We start from the raw sequence: 21,663 nt of genomic DNA, 5'->3' as shown, positions 1-21,663 counted from the left end.
TTCTTCCAGTGATTTGGGTCCTGTATATGACCTTAAACTATATCCAGTGGTGAGGCCCCAGCTTGCGGGCTTTGGGGAGTGTGGAGCCACTCTTTAATTGCCATTGCTCCCAGGTCCACTCTGACCCGGAGTGGTAGTACCTGTTAGGGTCCCAACTATGGGTTAAATAGAAACGGACTTGAAAACAACAAATATATTCTATTAAAAAAAATTTTCAAAATCTTTGGATTCTGCATTAAATAACCTGAAAAGAGTTGATATGCCGTAAAACAACCAACCAACCAATCCAATCCAGTGATTTGAAAATAAAACTATATAAAACAAAATTAGATGAAAACCATGGATCAGTAATTGTATCTGAATCGAGAATTTATTACATAATCAGTAATTGTCTTGGAATTGTCTCGTCACTAATTCTAACATGATTTTGTGCATTTCTACACTTTTCCTTAATAACCTTCATCGACCACTCAACCCTAGTTTATGCAAAACCTAACAGATATATATAGAGGTTCTTCTTACGAAGCTACTATCTTTTTGGATAAATATATCACCAATGGAATTTTGCCTAAATTTCATCTATGCTTATCAGACTTATTTGTTGATCAATTACTCTCTTGCTCACTTTCAGGATCTGATCCATCAATTTTAATCCTTGGTAATTATGTCTATCTAGCGATTCCTCTTTACCTTTGTAACAATTCACACATGGCATAATTTTTTATGATTTGCTTTGTAAAGTTGGTGATCATCTCTATGCTTGTTTCACCCACAACCTTTAACATTTTTGCAATAATGCCCAAGAGTCCTCCAGTTTTATCTGTCATCTTAGTTTCTATACCATTTGTTTTCTTGATTCTTATAGCTAAACAAAATATTGCTTCAGCAACTATTAGATGCATGGTTCTGTGGAAACTATTCAACAATTTCCAAGCATCTTGTCCTGTTCATTTGTTGCTAACACCCCATTATCGTTTCAAATAAACTTTGTTCCAACAATAACCCTGTTTGTTTTTACCATCTGTTCAATTATCTTAAATACTTTGTCTTTATGGTTTTGCTCTATATATCTGGAAACCTGTCTTTTTCAGTCTTCTTGGCTTTCTAAATTGCTCTTCATGTTTCCCTGGTTGTCTCCAAATACACATACTTATTCACTAAACCTTTCCTCCACTGAGTCTCTTGTTTCTGTTTTTTGATGCACTTCTCAATTTCACCATTCTACCACCATGTCACCCTACGATTTGAGAGCACTTCTGTCCACACAAATTTGGTCTGTTATCTCCAACGGTATATCCTTCTACGTCTTCTACTGTTCTTTCACACTTTCTCGTAGCCAAACACTTCATCACTTGATCTATACTCACATATTACACATTCCTCACCCCCCACCGCCGCCGCTTTTTCTCCTAGGGATAAACTTTCTTTTTACCTTATGAACTTTCTTCAGCACGTAATTGTAAATCAGTTTGTGGTGTGTCACGATTTCTTCACTAGGTATTACTTTTCACGTAACTTAAGAGCCTTCTGACCTTTTTCCTAATCAGCAAAAAATCTGTTTGAGACCAGATCCATATGTAATAAGATGGCTTTTTCTTTTTTAGCAACCAACATTTTCATTACAGGACCAAATTCTAACATTTTCTCCTTGTATACCCCTACCACCGTATCCATTTCCTCTATGCACGCTTTTAAAATCTGCAATGGTCTTTCCACATTAAAATTTCCTGCCACTGCAAGTACTTTTTATCATTTTTCCTAGTTCTGCAATAAGTCTGTCATAAAACGTATCGTTCACATTTTCACTGAAGTTGCATTGTGGTGCATAAACAGATATAGCTGTGAAAATTTTTGTCACCAGCAACTTTTTTTTATTTTTTTTTAATGGAAATCACTACAGACAAGGTGTAAAGCCACTTAATATAAAGCTGATACACTCACTTAAATTATTAACTTCAATCACTTTACTATTTCTCTGCAATGAAAATACCAAAAAAGAATATGTTCCATTTTAATTTCAATCCAATACAGCTTATATTTTGCATTCTTTCCAACAATCATTCTAGTAGATTTACCTTTAACGTATTTCTTGGACACATCGGTCAGTACATCTTCTCTTAAGAAACTCAACAATCTCACCAGATCTTCTATGCAAGCTTCCAACATATAAACTACATAATCTGAAATTTAACAGATTTTTTTTGGTAAAATTTTTATAGGTAAAATTCCCTTCATAGCGCCTTTCTAGGGATTGCCTACCAAGCCTAAAGAATGCTTCATCTGGATTTATGGGGATTTTCTTTTTTCATTATAAAAAGGTAGAATTATTCTCTGGTTCTGTGTTTGCCACTGACTCTGATGTCCAACTTTTGGGAAATTCTGATCACCTGAGACGGGATGGGGATGCACAACCAGTATACTTGCATAAATTACAGTTTTGAGTTATTGCTAGTTTCCAAATTAAATTAAGACATTTAGTAACATGAAGCAATGATCCAAACTTTTTTTTTCTGTGTGATTAAATCTTCAAGTTAGTTACTAACATCAAAGACCATAGTTGTTGCTAGAAACTCTCTCTGCATAACTCTGGGTGGTATTTTCAACTTGTTGATTTACTTTGTTGATTTACTTGTATCATCTTTGACCCTTACCTTTAACCTTGTGTGAGGCACATCAAATGTCCTTCCGCACTACTGGTCTATTGAGTTTTCATCAATGAACTCTACAGTATTCAGACCCTCTAACATGTGATTTTTCTCTCATTCAACTTTGTTGAATCCTGAATCTTTTGATTATTTTTTACCTTTCTACCATCCTCTTGCTGATAGTTATGAAGTAAGGAAGATGTTGAATTCCACTCAATAAGCATTTGTTCTTTATACTACTATAAATTTGGGGGGTTTGTATATTCATATTAAAACGCCCCTTTATATATTTAAAAAGTAAATACAACTTTATGTATGGGTCATGTAATCGCATTCATCTACAAAAGATCCAGCTAATTTGCATATTCTTTTAAACATTCATTTAATTCCCTATTAGTTTTTCATTTTTCTTATGGGATGATTATCTTTAGTTAACTATTACGTGTAATTATAGCCACGCAGATATTCTACATGATTTATACTTGCATAATATTTGCGTAAAATTATTATAGTAAACAAAACTCTTTCTGTGTATGTGTGTGTGTGTGTGTATATATATATATATATTTGTTTAAAAAAAATTTGCCTACCAAATTCCTGTCAGTTTTTGGTCTACAGATATGAAACTTCATATATAGGGTATTCGAACCAATTCAAAACTATATTTGGGTTTTAGCAAGGGAAAATTGGTATAAAAGTGAAAATTAAAAAAAAAAAAAAATGAAATTTGCCTGGTGATGGGTGAATGACATCATTATGAATATGCATACGTAACATAGTAGTTCATGTTTTAATTTTTAGCCTTGCAGCAACCATGTCAGGCATTAACATCAAAAGAAAAAATAAATTGTAAATGTTTTGGTTTCAATTCTCGGTGGTGGCACACAAGTCATTTCTTTTTAACCTTTTAAATCATTACTATACATTGGATTCAATATAATATAACGAATACAAAATCTGCGTTAATCAAAATATCATATTAGATATCCCAAACCAAAATTTTATTTTCATTATATCTAAAAAAAAATTAATGTGGTCATATAGATTTTTGTAAACCATAAACAAAAATACCAAATTTATTTTGGTAGCTCAATTAGACATCAAGTTATGATCGTTCAGTTTGTCGGAAATTTGCTATCATGGTCCAAATGCCAAATTTCATAGTATATAACTAAAAATGTAAGCTATCAACAAGTGAAAAATCCTTGTAAATGTAATGTCATCTTGTGGTAAATGAAAATTAATACTAATGAAAGCAATAATTATTAGTTGAAACTAACCTAAACACTAAGCAAAATCCCATTTCCAAAAAAAGTGCAAATATGACACGGAAATGCAACTTTGACTGTTCATATCAATTTCATTTCAATAGCTAATGTATTGAATCTTCTTAGTATGATTCATAACACATTAGAGAGCAAGGTAATTTTTTATTTTAATTATAAATTGATAAAAACCACTCAATTGTGGACCATGTAAAAGCAGTCGAACAGACAATTTGGTAAAAAGGGTTAAAAAAAATGAGTCAAAAGTATATGTTACTGAAATTGCTGTAAAAATGTAACCGTGGAGGTAGAAACTTAAGACTTTGCAATTTTACTAATTTTGAGGTAAGGAATTAAAAAAAATGTTTGCTTTGTTTCTAATAAAACTTTTTGCCACAGCAATATTTTTACTTTGGGGGGAAAAAAGGGACCGACAACAATAAGATTTAGAAATTTGTTATACAAAAAGTCACAAGCATTGAAAAACTTTCAACTTAAAAGACAAGTAAACAAGTAAGATATTTTATAGGCAGAGGTCTTACTACAATTCCTTTCCTTATTAATTTTCTCTCAGAATTCTTTCATAAGCTTCTGCTATGGTAGATATATCAAGAACACTCAAAATCCTACCATCACTTGAAACTGGCATTACCTCAAAACAAATGCTGACTCTACCTGTGCAATGTCATCTGACAAAGGCCATAGAAAAAAATCTTTTGTTTTGCGCTAAAAATTTTAGTACAACACTGGATGCAGATATAACCTTAATGACTTGGCCAATGTAAAAGTTGGTGTCATAGTAGACAGTAACCCATTGTCCTTGATGCTCATAACTGAAATTATCCTGAGATGGTTCTTCATCACAACTGTAGGAATTATCTGAATGTTCAGCAGATTCACTAAGGGACTTTTTTTTTGTTGCTTTGGAGGTGGAAATGAATTAACGGGATTTCTTACGTAGTCAGAGAGAGCAGCTTCCATTTGACCTTTATTTCCACTGGTGTTGATTTTGACACCTAACACAACCTTCAGATATCTCAGTTCAAGTTTATCAAAAAAACCTGATAGAACATATAGGTCTCGGGGGAGGGGGGTACTTCTACAGTTTACCGCCGAAAATGGAGACGCCATTTTTTTTCATGCACCTGTCGTTAAAATCCGAGGGAGAAATCAGTATTTTAAACGAGGACCGAAGCATGAAATAACAAAAACGTTAAACTAGATAATGATTTTTCAGTTTCATTTAAATTAATTTGTTGCTTTAATTCTGTTATAAAAGGAAAATAACCGAAAAGCAAAGAGTTATCTCCCCTGGTTCGGAAGTAGGAAGGCTACAGAGCTACTCCAAATTCAAATTGCCCAAATGGAAAGTCTCTTGCTGAAGCACTTATGAATTGATGCTATTCGGCCATCAACAACTAAATTTTACAGAAGAAACAAAATGATGAAAAACCAGTTTAATTGCCATCATGGAGCAAAACCCTGTAAATTCCTTCCAGGACAACCTGTATTGGCTGGGGACTACCGTAATGGTAGAGAAAAATGGACACAAGGTCGCTTAATACGCCGTTCTGGCATTGTCGTCTATGACGTAGATGTACAATCATCTATTTGGGATAGACATGCAAATCAGCTTCGTCAGTCATCCCTTCCAGAGCGACGTATAAATGATGCAGCCATCCTTTACATGTGTTACTGGACACATTTGAATTACTCCAAAGTGTTCCAGTTATAAATAATAAACAAAGCAAGTCTCACATCAAAGTCCCAAGAAGAACCCAGCGAATTTGTAAGCCACGCCAACCTTACGAATAGATCCATATAAAACCTCTTACAAGGATCACATTTCAAGGAAGGGGGGTTTATAAAGGGAAATAACCGAAAAGCAAAGTTATCTCCCCTGGATATTAAGTAGGAAGACTTTTCAACATGGCTGACACAGCATTTCACAATCTGTTGGTCTAATGTTTTATTATTTTTCTGTATAAATAAATAATTTGGTGCCAAAACGATGTCTTCTTGTAATTCTCACATCTAACAACCATTTATATTCCGTGACGACATAACAAATTCAAAAAAATTTTTCATTAAAATTATTTATTTGTTCGTGGGGGGGGGGACAAAACTATTTTATAAAAATTTAGGCACCGCCAAAACTTGGGGGGGGGGGGGCAGGTAAGTACTTTTTGACGGACCGTCTTTTTAAAAATCTACCAAAAATCAGGTAATTATCCGATCAATACGAAATTTTCAGCGATTATTAAGAGAAGAATGAACTTTATAACAGTGTACTTATTTTTCATAAGCGATATTTATATATATATTTTTTTTTACTTACAAAACCCCCCCTTGTTTTGAGGTGGTACAAATATGCTTAAAATAATCATCTGAAACTGAACACAACATATTGTGTTGTTGTAAGAGACAGAAATATAGATTAAAAAAACAAAAAAAAAAAATTGTTTGCATACCTTATTTTGACGTCTGAATATCAGAATTTCGATTGTGTTTAATTATCCCGCTTTTGAGTTTTGAAGTGTGAAATTCGGTGAATATGTTAAGTAAAATAATTAATTTAAGTTAAGCAAAACAAAAAATTTTTTTAATATTTATACGAAAAAAGCCATTTTAAAATCTTTGATAAATAAATTAACAATTTTTTTTTAGCAAGCCGAATAATGCATGACCATTATTAAATAGGGCATGCTTTGAAGAATCGATACAAAAAAAAAAAAATTCGATAAATATTGTGCCCTTTGTGTTAAAAATAGCATCATTTTTTCAATCCCATTTGAAAACGTTTGCCGCCTTTCGACTACGGTGGACCAAACGCGCTGAAATAATTTTTTTTTATTCTGCTTTAAATTGCCCCTCCTCCTCCATTTTGGGGAACCTGGCCCCCACACACATACACATTAAAAACCAAACTCATACAAATGGTCACCCATCTGGTACCGGCAAGCCTCAGTGTTAATAATACATTGAAATTTTTGTTACTGAAAAATAAGGTTTTTTTTGGCCTGTTTGGTCTTCCATAGTTTGCTTTTTATCGAATACAAACGTAAACAGTGTTGATCTAGACTCTAGATCGACGCGAAGTAACTGGTTGCCTATATGAATAAGTGGAATTATTTGAAATCCAGGTACTTATATTATAATATTTTTGCGTATTCTCATAGAAAATCATCCTAAATCTTAGTTAGACAACAAATAAATAAATGAATTATTTCAAAAACCTTTTTTAAAAAATATTTATGTACGTTTTTTGTGCAAGACAAAAAATGTCAATTAACTTTTTGGGAAAATTTAACATTTAAAATTTAATTAAAAATAGAAAAAGTTTTACATTATTCTGTTTTCTATATGATAAAATTCAGGGTTTTATCTTTCTGGAAAAAAAAAGTTACTCAGAAATAATGGATTTTAGTAAATGTAATTTCGTTTTAAAAAACAACTTGATTTTTTCGGCCATTTTTGGCGGTGCCTATAAAAATTCAATGTTGCTTTCATTACAAAATTTTCTTATTAAAATTATATTTTCTTATGCAAACATTTCAATGTTTTTATTTTGATAAATTTTTATACAATGTTTTGGTTTTCAAATAGTGCTCACCCAGTTTAGACAATTATGAATGTCATTTTCTGTTTTTAATAATAAAAATGTTTCATGAAAAAAACTTCCCATTTTCATTAATTAAATCGAAACATTTTCCATTAAATAATTACGGATATATGTTCCCTTTCACTTTCGTTATTTACTTTTTTCATAGTTCTTTCCGGAAGTCATTAATATCTAGTTTTTGGGTTTTTTTTTTTTTTTTCTAACTTGGGTCATAGTTTAAAATACTGATTTTTCCCTCGGATTTTAACGACAAGTGCGCGAAAAAAAATGGCGTCTCCATTTTCGGTGATAAACTGTAGAAGTACCGTCTCGGGAATTATTAAACAAAAAAAAAATGATTTTTACAGTGAAATTAATTTTTCATTTATGCGCCACATAACTTAATTATATTTTCAGTTATTTTTTAGGTAATGTACGGTGTAATTAAAAAAATAATTTAACAAAAACACCAGATAGAACATAAACCAAAAAAAATGTACATTTTTACATGAAAATAATTTTTTATTTACACATGACTTGTTGCACATAACTTAAAACTTTATATATATATATATATATATATATATATATATATAATTTTTTTTTTTTTTTTTTTTTTTTTAAGTAATGTAGCTATACAGTCTAATAAAAAAAAAATAATTTAACAAAATGTTAGATATATCAAAAACGCCTGACAGAACATAAGAGAAATAAGTAAACAAAAAAAATGAGGCACTTTTTTTTTTTTTTTTTTTTTTTTTTTTAAATGAAAAAATATTTTTCCGTCAGTCGCCGCACACAACTAACAATGTTTTTTTGGTTTAAAATGTACCCAGTTTAATTTTTAAAAGATAATTTAACAATGCTGAAGTTTATCCAATCCAACCGAAAGAAGATAAAGCAAAGAACATATGAATGTTTGAAAGAAGATATAGAAAATAAACTGACATTATTTTTTAAATTGTAAATTTTCATTTCTTTTATTGAAGCGTACTAAAAATATTATTTTAAGCAATAACTTTCTATAACTTTTAAATAAACAAAACCAAACTCACTTAAAAACTTTGATATCTGTGACACAAGTTGTTTATGTTTTGTTTTCATTGGGTCATGTGGCTGGCTCTCCTTGCTGACAGTTAGTGATGATACTTCGGTCACTTGGGATTAAGTTGTAAATCTTGATATGTAGGTACAGTCACTTTTATTAGTGGCGCTCCTTGATTTATGAGTGTAGTAATATGACACCAACCGATTATTAAAGAGATTTTTCACTGAAATTTTCAAGTTGGATTTTTTTTGTGAAAAACAACTTAAACCCCTTTTTTAAGCTTACCATATTGATAAGAGACCTTTTTTCTTTAAAATGGTACTATTTTTTTTATACCTAGAAACTCGCAATGCGCGCACCAAATTTGAAAAACATTTTTTTTTTTTTTTTTTTTTTTTTTTTGTAAAAAAAAAAAAAAAAATAGAATAAAAATAAAGCAGCATTCACCAAAATTAGTGACATAACTTGAAGTAACCTGGAACAAAAAAAACTATTAAAGACACAAGAAAAAGAATTATATCTATAAAGCAAAAATATTAAATTTTATTTAAATCAAAACTTTATCAAAATAGCCCAAAAAAAATAAATGAGATATCACAAGTTGAAGTTAAGGGAAATTTAACTTTATTTACCAGTTTTCACATCCTAAACTAGGATAGTTTGGAATACCTAATCATATTTAAGCATATTTTATGACCGGGCAATGCCGGGCGACCTGTGTGTGTGTCTGTGTGATGAAAATTTTTGTTACCAGTTTCAGAAACTTACCTGAAGTTTTGTATCAAAAGCTTCGGAAACGTTGGCAATGCTGAGCTGTGTGTACTGTGTGATTTAAAAAAAAAAAAATTAAAAAAATAATAATAAAATAACGTATCTCATTTTTTAGGAGCATGTACTAATACCGATGGAAATTTCATGGAATGAGAAATATATTTAATCAAGATATGTTTTGATAAAGCTGATATTTTTCTGGATAGCACAAAAATATTTTTTAGCCAGAACCAATAATATAGCAAATATGAGTTTATTACCATTTGCATGAAAACAGTATCCATTGTATTTTAAATATCGAACAGACCAACAGGAGATAAATTAATAAGTACTCGTATATATTCAGAAAGTAATATTGTTACATAGTTTAATACAAATAATAAAATCACATTGTAAGAGAATCTTTAATTTACTTCAGTCCAGCACCTCTTGGCAAACAATTCTTTTTTTTTGGCTGTTTCTTTCAAATGTTCCACTTTTTTAATGTAATATTTCGCTGACTTCTTTCTTTGAAGAACTACTGCAGGTCAAAATTACTAAGAGTTCCATTCTCACACCATGTGAATTTGTTTTTTTACAAAGAATAATATACAAACTGAGGAAGGAAGAAGTCGAGTATTATAGATTACCTATCTACTTTTTGCACAAATGCAAACCTAAAAACTATACTAATTACTAAATAATCATATCCTAAGGATTGTTTGTACATAGGAAAAAGAAAAAAAAATTTGGATTGATATGCTCAATGTTGTTTAATTGATCAATTTTCAATTTAAACATTGGACCCTAACTTTAGGATCAATAAACAGCAAGGGAAGTAGGTAATTCTTTTAAACTGAACAAGATTATTTTTTGAAGATTTGTACATCTACTTGTTTAAGTAAAAAAATATTTTTAACTTTTACCAGATCTGGTGCCAATACACAAAATTTAGTCATTTTTAAAACCTGTCCCTCACAACTAATCAGCCTTTAAAGTTCTTGTAAAACTTAAAACTACCATAGATGTTGTTTCTAAATTTTTTAGATAAAGATCGATAATTTGCATTATTTGGATTATTCAAACTACTGTTCTCATCTTGATTGTTATTTTCACAAAATAAGCATTTCAGATGAAAATGGTGGTTTGAATAATGAAAATCAGCATAAGTGGGTATTTCAACTAGTATTATAAATGAATGAAATTTTGGGTTGATTATTTTTGTTTCATACAGACTACCATTCTCATCTTGGATGTTATAGTCTTACATTATTACATTTCGGCCATTGTAACCTTTGTGGATACATGAACCTGTGGTGCAACAGATAAATTGCTAAGTTCTAAGTGACGACCTTCTGGAGATTAAAGGGTCAACCTTTACTACAAATTAATATTTCTGACAGAATAACAATCTATCCCTTTGGACCAAATAAAAGGACTTGTTCAAAATTCCATACAGTTTTACAGGACTTAAATAGTCAGGTTACGTTGGCAAAAGATTGTAAGAATAACAGAACAGTAGTTATTACAGTTATTAACCCTTTACCACCAGAATTTTTTTATGCGATAAATTTTTTAATCATGAATTTATGTTCTTGACTTAAGGAAAGGGGATAAAAAAAAAATATCACCAAAATGTTGAACCATGCATAGACCTGTATTTTAAAGACCAGTTCGGCTGACAAGCCATAAAAGTAAGAAATATTTCCTACACAGATGTTTTTTGAAAGGCGACTTTGAAGTACAATCCTCAACTCAAAAATTCCAAAACCTATCAGAAAAATTTGAGATCATTAATTACATAACTTTATATGACTGATTTTCATGCAAATTCGTTAAATAATTGTAAATCTTTCTCTTATTTTGTTAATGTTTGTGAATTGCATTGATGTATTTTGACTCTTTGTTTCTTGTTCTTTCTCAGTGTGGCCAGAAGAAAAATACATAGCAGAATATTCCTTAGAATATGGTTTCCTCCGACTGTCTCCAAAAACGAGAGAGCGGCTCAATATAACTGTGATGTTAGTTACCCTGGGTAAGACATTTAATTTATTTTTTTATTTTTTTTTTTAATGAAAATACACTCCAGACAAGGCATGAAGACATTTGATGTTAGGAACTAAAAAAAATACTTCAAAGTCAAAAGCTAATCAATAAGTGTTAGATGAATATTCAGACCCAGAAAACAGCAGTTCTTCCCCCTTTGTCAAACATTGTTCATGGAATGTGAGGACTAAAAGACAATAAGAAAAGCGGACGTTACAAGGCTGTCATAATTTTTTTTTTTTTTTTTTTTTTTTTTTATCTTATGTACATGGTGCACTAAAATTTCTATTTCTCCTATTGAAAAAAGGCACTTAAAATGAACATATTGAAAAAACGTTATATTGTACATATCCGTTTTGACATGAAAATTTCCGGGAAAAAAATTTCACTTAATTTGATTGTGTAGCTTTTGTTTTACAGCGGAAAAACGTTTTTATGAGAGCATGTTGAAGTCATCCATTGTGGAAATTTTTAACATGCCACTGGGAGATAACTCCATTTAAAGCGTCATTTCTGATACACATAAGCAATAGAAACTGTTTATAGAAACAAAACAAAAAGCATTATTTGAAACCAATAAGCAAATTTTTTCATTAAAAAAAAACAATATATTTTATACAAATAGTTGTAAAAAAAAAAAAAATTTATGCAATTTGACTCATTTGATCAATCTGTTCAATTCTCATGCAAACAAACCCAATGGCGGAAAACATTAAAATTTGAGAATTATTTTCATTAAACAATGTTTATTGTGTCCTCTTTAACTCTCTTATTTTAATCAATAATCCTTTTTTTTTTTTTTTTTTTTTTTTTCAATGAAAAATAAAACCAACTTATATCAACAAATATTTAAAATGTACTAGAATATAATAGCAGGAAAACTCTGGATTGAATGAGGAACTCGTGTTCCTGAGCCCATGACACCATATTACTTTTTTATTTTATTTTTTATTCATATTTCAGATATTCTATTTTTGGGGTGGCGCTCAAAGATGTACTGTTTATATTAGGTGAAGGGATGTAAATAAGGTAACCCTTATTGACATAATTTTCAGAAAGAATTCAGTTTTCAACCTCAAGTCATTCTCAGTGTTTCCCAAGAATGAACAAAAGTCCTTGTGTACTCCTGCTTCAATATCTATATTTCTATAATTTTCAAGTAATAAATTAAAGTAAAACGTATTTCATCTTTATTGGTGTTAAATGTGAATACAGACCTTACATTAATGTTGTACTTCCTTTAGATCAAAATGAAATATACATGTACAAGTATCTTGGTTAATACAGTTAGAATATATATATATATATATATATATATATATCATTAAAAGCATATGCTGTATTTTCCTGGACATCGGCAACATTACATAATGTGCTTCAACAAGTCACATCATTTGTTATTTGTTGGTCAATTTTTAAAAGAATTACATTGATGGAAAGAGAATAGAATAAGCATTCCAATGATGTTAATTTATTTTTCTTTTATGCACCAAGTTAAAAATGAAAAAAAAAAAAACGGTAAAAAAAATTATGACAGCAAAAAGGGAAACTGTTTTCTCAATGTTTACATTTCATACGTTATGTTTGGATACACATGCGTTGGGTTAAATTTGATTTGATATGACTGAAATTTTACAGGCTATATAAACATAAAGTCCATCTCTACTGGACTTTAATTTATATTTTTACAACCACAGGAAAAATCGGCATGTATCCTCCATTTTCATATTGAGAATAGTTTCAGAATTATTTTCATGTATAATATGTAAATATTTGATAATTATTAATTGTGCAGAAATTTCTTTAAAATGTTATCTTTTATAGAAATTCAAATCTGTTTAACGGAAAAACAGCTCATTAATGTGCTGACCTGATTAAAGTCAGTGCATTAACGAGTTTTGTTTGTATTCTCTTAAAAATAGAAAACTTTTTCTGCATTCATTTTACTAGTCACTTTTTATTCTGATTTTGTCAATTTAAAAAATTTTTCAAGTTTTTCAAATTTTTATTTTCAAACAATACTATTTTGTTGTTTTTAATGCTTTAATACCGTACTGTATAATGTACTAAAAGTGTTAAAAACAAAATGTACTAAGTACATGCATTTCTGTTATGGTATTTATAATTTCTTACTTGTACTTGAGGTAGAATTGTGTTTTGGGCCAGATAGAGGATTTACAAAATTGAAAATTGGACTGGTCCCAAAATGCATAAGTTCTGGTCGACTATGGGAATTTCCATTTTTTTTACAGAAATCCAAAATCTATATGAAAAATTTTCGATTTCTTTCTGAGATTAATTCATATCTATTCATTTTTTTTTTTTTTTTTTTTTTTTTAGGGGAGTAGTAAATATCGGTCATGAATGTGCCTTAGGCATTCAATGGCTACACCCCAGATTAAGCTCTTTGGTGGGGAGGCAGGTAAATACCTACTCTCAAAGCTATATACCACTATAATACTTAGTTTTGTTCATGAATAGACACCCACTGTATGATACAATGCACCAGTTTAAAAAAAAGTTGAAATTTGTACATTTTAATTTATAATTCATGGCTTATGGTAAAGAGATACATCAGATTTGACTGCATAAACAGAAAGGGCACACAATTTTACATAAGAGTACCAAGTTTCATGAGAAAAATAAATTACCGAATTTCTTGAAATGTTGAAGTCGGTAATTTAGTCCACTTTTTCTAAAGAAAAACGTCCAGAAAAGCCTAAATTTTTGCACTTAAAATTCTCATAACTTTTGAACTACTGGTGGTATTTGCATAATTCAAACGGTTTTAAGCATCTTATACATAGCTCTTTTCATGCAAGTTGATAAAATAACATTTATCTAAAAAGAAAAAATCAACTTGTAAAATGCTAATATCTCCAAGATGTTAAGAGGAGTCTAAACAGGAAGCACAACTTCCTATACAAAATAATAGGATATACATATCTGATTTAATCAGATAAGCCAACAATTTTTTAAATTTTAATATAAAGAAAAAAACCCAAATCAATGCTCACATTACCCACCCTTACATCTAATAGCTATGTTATGAAATTCATAATGATCATTTTATAAGTTAAGGAATACATTCTCTACATACAAATATATAACAAACACATATCTGTTAGCATATAAACACGTACCTGTTTTGGAATTTTTCAGATGATTGGTTATTTGGATTATTCAGACTACTGTTCTCCAAGAACAATAGTCAGAATAATTCAAATTATGCATATATTTAACTTTATAAAGTTATTGACAGGATTTATTTTGTGCTCTTTCCTAATATATGGATATAATGAAAGACAAATTTAGCAAACACGTGCAGAGACATGTTGATGGAACTAGTTCGTGATGGAACTGACCACATCACAAAACTTGTCTGGATGAAATAGAAGTACAATAACGCTGATTTTTTGGTGGTCAAACTGAAAAGGATAAAAGTGAACTTTTGAATTCCATGTTTTATATACGTGACCACCTGACTAAATCAGACAATTGTAGACTCTTCTGTTACTGCATGATATAGGACTCTATGTATTAGAAAAAGGCACTCCTGACACTTATTTTGATCACTTTTCTTTTTTTTTTTTTTCTTTTTTTTTGTTGCATTTATTATTCATTGCTTAATCCTTTTGTTTGGTTAATGTCTTTACAGATCCACTGAAAGACAAGTGTTTTGGTGACAGCTTCACTCGGTTTTTATTGGAGGAATTTCTAGGCTACGATGATATTCTCATGGCCAGTATTAAACAATTAGCAGAACAGGAAGATCACAAAGGTTGGTTGTCATTTCACTTGCTCAAAATTTACTTTTTTTTTTCTCTCTCTAATATATCTGTTATACATTGGGATTCTACACCAGTAAGAGGAGATTGTTAACTAGTATGAATTTTGAAGAGGGTTACATAGTACATGTCAGGATAACTTGACAGTAAACGAAAATAGACTCGGCTATCACTAACATGATTGAAGAAGGGTTATGGACCAGATCCCTAGAAAAAACACTCGAAATGCAGGTGTTAAATGACATGATAGAAAAGTCATCACGTGTTTGAGGAAAAAATGAGTTTTTAATCAAAATCAGGAAGCAAGAGAAGCAACATATGGCTGTCAATGTAGAGAGAATCTAAATGTTATTTCTAGATGCTGGCCGTACATCACCATCTTCAGACCAAGGTAGAAAAATAAGTTCCGAAATAATGAGAATCAGATATTTGTTTATCCTCCCATGTACAACCATTCTCTAAATAAAGCCTTTGAAAGCCAACAAATGTGTTTCAATGCGTGAGTGGATTTGTCTTAAGTTAAACAGAAGATCAACAACCAGGAGGGCATGGAAAAGCAATGATCGAAGAAGTAAGACCAGCAACTGCACAGCATATGTATTAAAGACTTTATTTTGATGATCAGTCTTTTGACCACTCACTGGCAAAACGACATGTGTGCAACCAACATGTTTGTTGGAAACATATGCAAACTGTTTGAAACGTTTAAAATGCTACATACCTTGTGATACACCCAGTTTGGGGCTTTCTTATTGGTTCTTGATTAATATAATTTTTTTCGGAAAAGCAAAGATGTGGAATAAGCTGAAAAGTTTTTAAAAATTACTGCAGAGTAACAAAATCTTGACTCTAATACTTGCAAATATTATCAATTCAACTACTCTAGCTCAAAGGTCAGGAGTTGGTTTTAAAAATATAAAACCTACTCCAAATACTATTTCCTAACTGTTATTCTTTCCATGTGCTGTTGAGTCACCATCTTTCATGGTTACGATGGGATTTCCTAGGCTGATATGTTACCAACATAACAATAAATGACGATTTACTTACTGGCCAGGGAAAAACATTTTTGTGCACCATGGTACTAAATCATTAATGTGTTAACCTTAATTTCCCCCTAATTTCAAGGTGTTCCTTTCTTGCTGGTCTAGCTACAAAAAGAGGATGTTCAACCTCTCACTTAATACTCGTGACACCACAACCACACAAGACTTATTACCTCATCTCTCAATATGCAACATTGACTCCGACTTCTGTTGACTGAATCTCCACCTCTGATAAAAAGAAATAAACTTTATATCTACCTGAAAATTGCTCCTTTAAAAAGAATATATTAATGAAAAAATATACTATTAAATGAAACATGTTTTTGGTTTTAAATCCAACAAATTTACTGAATATCAAATTGATTATTTCATTAACACCCTTAGCACAGCTGTCATAAAATTGCAGTCAATCTACAACCTTTACTATAGCTAGGGGCAGTGTAGAACTGGAACCTCGTTTACTCGTCCCAATGCACTGAGTAACCGCCTGTCTTGTAACGTCACCTGTTTAGCGTCTGAACAGCCAAAGCTCTCGCCCCATACTTCCAAGCGATCTACCTTATATTACATTCACCTACGTGAATCTCGCGAGATCACGAGACCGTTTCTGTTAAATATCACAGACGCCATCTTGCTTTTTCTTTTTCCTGTCCAACGCGCATGACAGGCAGACACGTGGGCGTTTCTATTTGCCCCCCCCCCCCCGATCTTATGATCAGAGATGGCAGGGAGATGGCACTCTCTTCCGTCTGGTGCTTCTTCGAAGGGGGACTGCGCAGGCCTCTTGTTCACTTGCGCTCTCATCTGCAGTCTGAGGGTCGAAGAATACTGCCTCTCCTGAGAGGCTACTAATATCGGATTTGTTGCTTGATGAGGATGGTGCAGACCAGAGCGATGGCCCACTGACCTCAGACCCAGAGTCGCTCCCATCATCCAGTTGTGGTTGCAACTGTGTCCCGGCCTCGGGTCCCTAACATGACGGGGCACACCATCAACCATGACTGACTGCTGACTCACCACATCGGTCACTCTGGCCCGTTTATATCTGTCAGTGCACCGGCTTCCTGGCGGCTTCACCCAGACATGATCCCCTGGTGCATACGACCCTTGTCTGTCCTTGTTGGCGACTTCTCGGTTGGGGTAGATTCCCTTTTCTCGGACTCTGTATTGGTATATTGCCTTTGCAGGCACTGTTCCTGGAGAGACGCCATCCTTCAGCATGATGCCATACCAATATACAGCTTCTGAAATGGTGCATTGCTTCCTGGCCGCAATTCTTTTGATGCTGCGATGGCTTTTCTCCGCAATACTGTTGCCAGATGGCACATAAGCATATCAGAGTCGCAGCCGCACTCCTCACTCGTTCAGGAACTGCCTGACCTGCTGGCTGCAGAAGGCTGGGTCGTTCTGTCAGCACCTCTTCGGGCGCACCTCTTTCAAAGAACACAGATGACAGTTGACTAATAATATAGGAGGAATCCTGGAGCCCGATTGGACTCCATACCGCAAAGCGCGTAGATCCACAATCGATGAAGGTGAGGAAGTGATTGCCACCATAATGTGTGATATACATGCTCACTCCCAATTGCCCTTTTTTTTTTTTCGCTGTATCAGAGCGGGGTCAATTGATTGACATGCCTCGCAACTTTCCACTGCTCTGTTGACATCCGCTCTTCTTCTGGGTCAACCATCTTGGCAAAATAGTGTCCGCTTAACCCCTGGGTGTCCACATTGCTGATGAATCTCACTGATATGATCCGCATCCATATTATAAGCGACAGCTGCACACGGCTGTTGAAGTGTCTCCGAATCTCCCAGGGTATCAGCCAGCAGCCATCGTTGTGGTACTCGTGTCAGCACATCTGTTCTGTTGCTTGCAGACCTGATCAATGTTATGTCTACCGTCAGGTTGTACTCTTTGAATGTATCGACCAGAGTGGTGAGCAGTCTTCATATTAACATCTCACTCGCTGCCTGTGTGGTTAGCCGTGCTCTTCCAGTCAATGCATTGGTTATCCACCGATGAGTGCACGCAGTCTGTGATAATATGTAGTACCCTGGCTTGCCACTAACTGCCAGGGTAACTCTTTTCAATGTGGCCTTAAGTTTGGCCAGGTTTATGTGCCTAGAATCATTCTCTGGACAAAGCCAACAGGCATCTTCGATAATATCATCAACCGCAAGGGCAACTCCAAGGACTAGTGAACTAGCGTCCACCCAGACCTTGAACTTGTTCCCGTTAACACACCAGTTTCCTCGCACAGGGTTGTCAAGAGTCACCCTGGCCACAGTTGCTGTTAACATGCTCAGGAGTGTGGCATTATGCACTTTATCATCCCATTCCAATGATACAGATGTGGCACATTTTATGGCTGCCACTACGACCCTGAGCGAAGTGGCCCACCAGCTTTCCGCAAATAGAAAAAAAACGCTCTGACGAGTGATGTTGGATGGGACTTTCGAAACGTCACCACCTCTCCTTCAGTAGAGCCCTTCTTTGCTACTGCTCATGCCCAGGCCAAGTACTTTTGCCCCGTCTCACAGACACTCCTGTTCCTTGCATGTCGGTCCGAAGTTCTCGGAGTGCTCTTTGACTGGGCAGACACGAGGCTCTCATTTACAAAGATATTGTCAATGTAAGACGATGTTGCCTGGCACACAGCCTCATCCTGTTGTCGGATCGCATGCATAATTGCCATCATAATGCCTGGTGCCACGTTGAGACCAAACCCTAGCCTGGTCAGACAATAGTGAGTTCCTTTAATTTCTACAGTCTGAAATGGACGCAGCTCTTTTTCAATGCGTATCTGTAGGTAGGCCCTGTGTAGGTCCAGAATTGCCATGTCCGACCCTTGCTGCCACCACTTCCTTAATTTGAGCGCACAAACATCTGCCCCTGCTGTGTACGGGTCGATATGTTCACTAAGTTCATGGTAGTCCATGACGGGTCGGACCTTCTGTTTGCTATCTTGTAAGACAGCCATCAGGGGAATCAATCCCATTGGGCCAAGCTCATCCTCGGGGTATGGAAGTAGTCAGCCATTGTTGATCCAAGTTTGCAGTTCTTCATACTGTCCCCTAAGCCTCATTGGAGTGGGGTACTCTGATAGTCGTCGGTTCCATAAGGATATTGGTGGTTGATCGCCAGCCCACTTCCAAGATGCCGTCCACGTGTTGGTTTCTCTGTCATACTCCATATGAAAGTCAGGCACGTCCAGGGTAATTGTGGAGGATGTCTCCCCGTCCACCACCAGGGCTTGCATGACTACCGCAGGCCCGTCGCCGATGCTTGTGCTGATGATGCTCACCCCACAAAAGGCCAGTGACCTGCCATCCACGGTTAGCCCCGGAATTCTCTCCTTGTACCAAGTGTCGCAACATGCCTTGCGCACCAGGGTTTAGGTGCACCCAGTGTCTACAAGGGCGAGGCAGTTACATCAACGCGCACAGTCACTGCGGGCAGCGCCTTGTTCAGTGACGATCTGGGAAGAAGACTGGTGCTGTAGCTTCCTCTCCTTGCCTGTTTCCCGGACAGGCATGGGCCAGGTGTCCCCGGTTTTTACACTTATAGCACTGAAGCCCGCTAAACCTTTAAGTCAGTGAGCATGATGAGACAATCACAGGCCAAATTGTTTGCCCCACCACACTTGTAGCAGTTTGTAACTGTGCCCAGGTCCTGAGATCCACCCTGTGATGGCTGCACGGCTACCGTGCGGTCTAGTCTCTGGGCTCCTTTTTAGTATCACCTGCGCCCGTGCTAATACTTCCGAGATGTCTATCTCGTCTACTTGGGATGAGACTCAGAGCAGATGTTCCACAGCAGCGGGCAGTCCTGCAATAAATGCGCACACCAGGCCTTTCTCTGACATTCCTCCAAATAGGACCGCAAGCTTCTTCAGTTCTGCCAGATAAACATCAACCGTCTCCCCGGATTGTAACTTGAATGCCATAAACTCCTTCCATGCAGCAACCAGATCTAATGCAAACGCTGTGTAGTGTGTTTTTGATGCAGGTAAAATCTGCCTTCTTTTCATCCGTTAGCTGCTGGTATACAGCGTTTGCGCCCCCAGCAAGGCGCATTGGGATCATACATTCCAGACGCTTCACACCACCAAGCTGGCATATCAATTCTGCCTTTTCCACCCATTCCTGTACTGACTGCTCAGCACTGCTGCCATCAAACAGTGGAATCGGCTTAGGATCAAATCCCGACATCATGCCGAAAATAGCTTGTAGAACTGGAACCTTCTTTACTCGTCTCAGTGCACTGAGTAACCATCTGTCTTGTGACGTCACCTGTTTAGCGTCTGAACAGTCAACGCTCTCGCCCCACACTTCCAAGTGACCTGCTTTATATTACATTCACCCACGTGAATCTTGCGAGATCACAAGACCGTTTCTGTTAAATATCACAGACGCCATCTTGCTTTTTCTTTTTCCTGTCCAACGCGCATGACAGGCAGACACGTGGGCGTTTCACAGGTAGGTCGTGTGTATGTCCGTTTCTATTTTCCTCACAGAGAGGAGCAAGGAAGTAGAGATTGTGCTAGAGGAAGGACTTTGGGATAGTACAAGGGAACAAATGGACTAATATATGCATAAGGAAATGACAATTTTCTATGAGCAGATGGTCAACCTCATAAATTCAAGATAACTGCCATCACGATATAGTTAAATTTTACAATTTATTTTGATAATCCTACTTATGTTACAAATGTCATACAAATTGTTTGTTAAGGTTAAGCTTTTACAGAATCATTATAAAAATAAATGTAAAAAATCTTTTACAAAAAAAACAAATTCAGCTCTCAAAAAATTTATTAAAAATATTTCAAGTTTTTAACATTAACAAATGTTCTGATTTACTTTCTACGTTTTTTTTTTTTTTCTTATCTTATTCTTTTTTTCAAAGGTTTCCTGCGAAATGTTGTTACAGGAGAGCATTATAAATTTGTTAGTATGTGGATGACACGAAGTTCTTACATGGCCGCTGCACTCATCATGTTCTTATTTGTAAGTTTTTTTGTTTTTTTTTTATACTGAGTGACACGTTTATCAAGGTTAAGGATTAATGAAATGGACGAATTAATGATAAATAATATTATGAGAAGATTGAAAATAAATGTTATGAACAAAGTTTGATTACTTATGGGGACATTTAGTTTTTTTTTTTTTTTTTTTTTTTTTTACCCTTAGCTCCCATGCTGTTGTCTCTATTTTTTCTTTCAATAGAAAAGGATTGGAATGTTTAAAAATCAATACAAAAGACATGCTCTTCATTAACATAGCACAAACTCTAAGTCCAGGGTGACAAGACGTTAAAGATAAAAAAGGATCTAACGTATATTAGTAGTTCGGAAAGAAAACAATGGTGACTGAAGAATAATTTAATGTTCTGTCCTATTCTCATGCATGTGTATGCATTTAATAACTGATTTAATAAGTTTTTGGTCAGGAAGTGATTTATTATTTTA

General features: G+C 34.2%; 1 protein-coding gene across 4 annotated transcripts in view; it reads left to right on the top strand.

Moving 5' to 3' along the window:
* The window catches only part of LOC145255539 (membralin-like), a 134,079-nt gene that overhangs the window by 95,955 nt on the left and 16,461 nt on the right, over window positions 1-21,663 (top strand). For all 4 annotated transcript variants that reach the window (XM_080113998.1, XM_080114002.1, XM_080114006.1 and 1 more), the window contains 3 exons: window positions 11,234-11,344; window positions 15,014-15,136; window positions 21,102-21,202. In XM_080113998.1, coding sequence (XP_079970124.1) covers window positions 11,234-11,344; window positions 15,014-15,136; window positions 21,102-21,202 — 335 coding nt within the window. The remainder of the gene's footprint in view (window positions 1-11,233; window positions 11,345-15,013; window positions 15,137-21,101; window positions 21,203-21,663) is intronic.

This window comes from Euprymna scolopes, chromosome 3 (genome assembly GCF_053919585.1).
Source record: "Euprymna scolopes isolate OS-2025 chromosome 3, ASM5391958v1, whole genome shotgun sequence".
Lineage (NCBI taxonomy): Eukaryota > Metazoa > Mollusca > Cephalopoda > Sepiida > Sepiolidae > Euprymna > Euprymna scolopes.
Note: the sequence above shows the minus strand (reverse complement) of the source record. Positions and strands in the feature narration are given on the sequence as shown.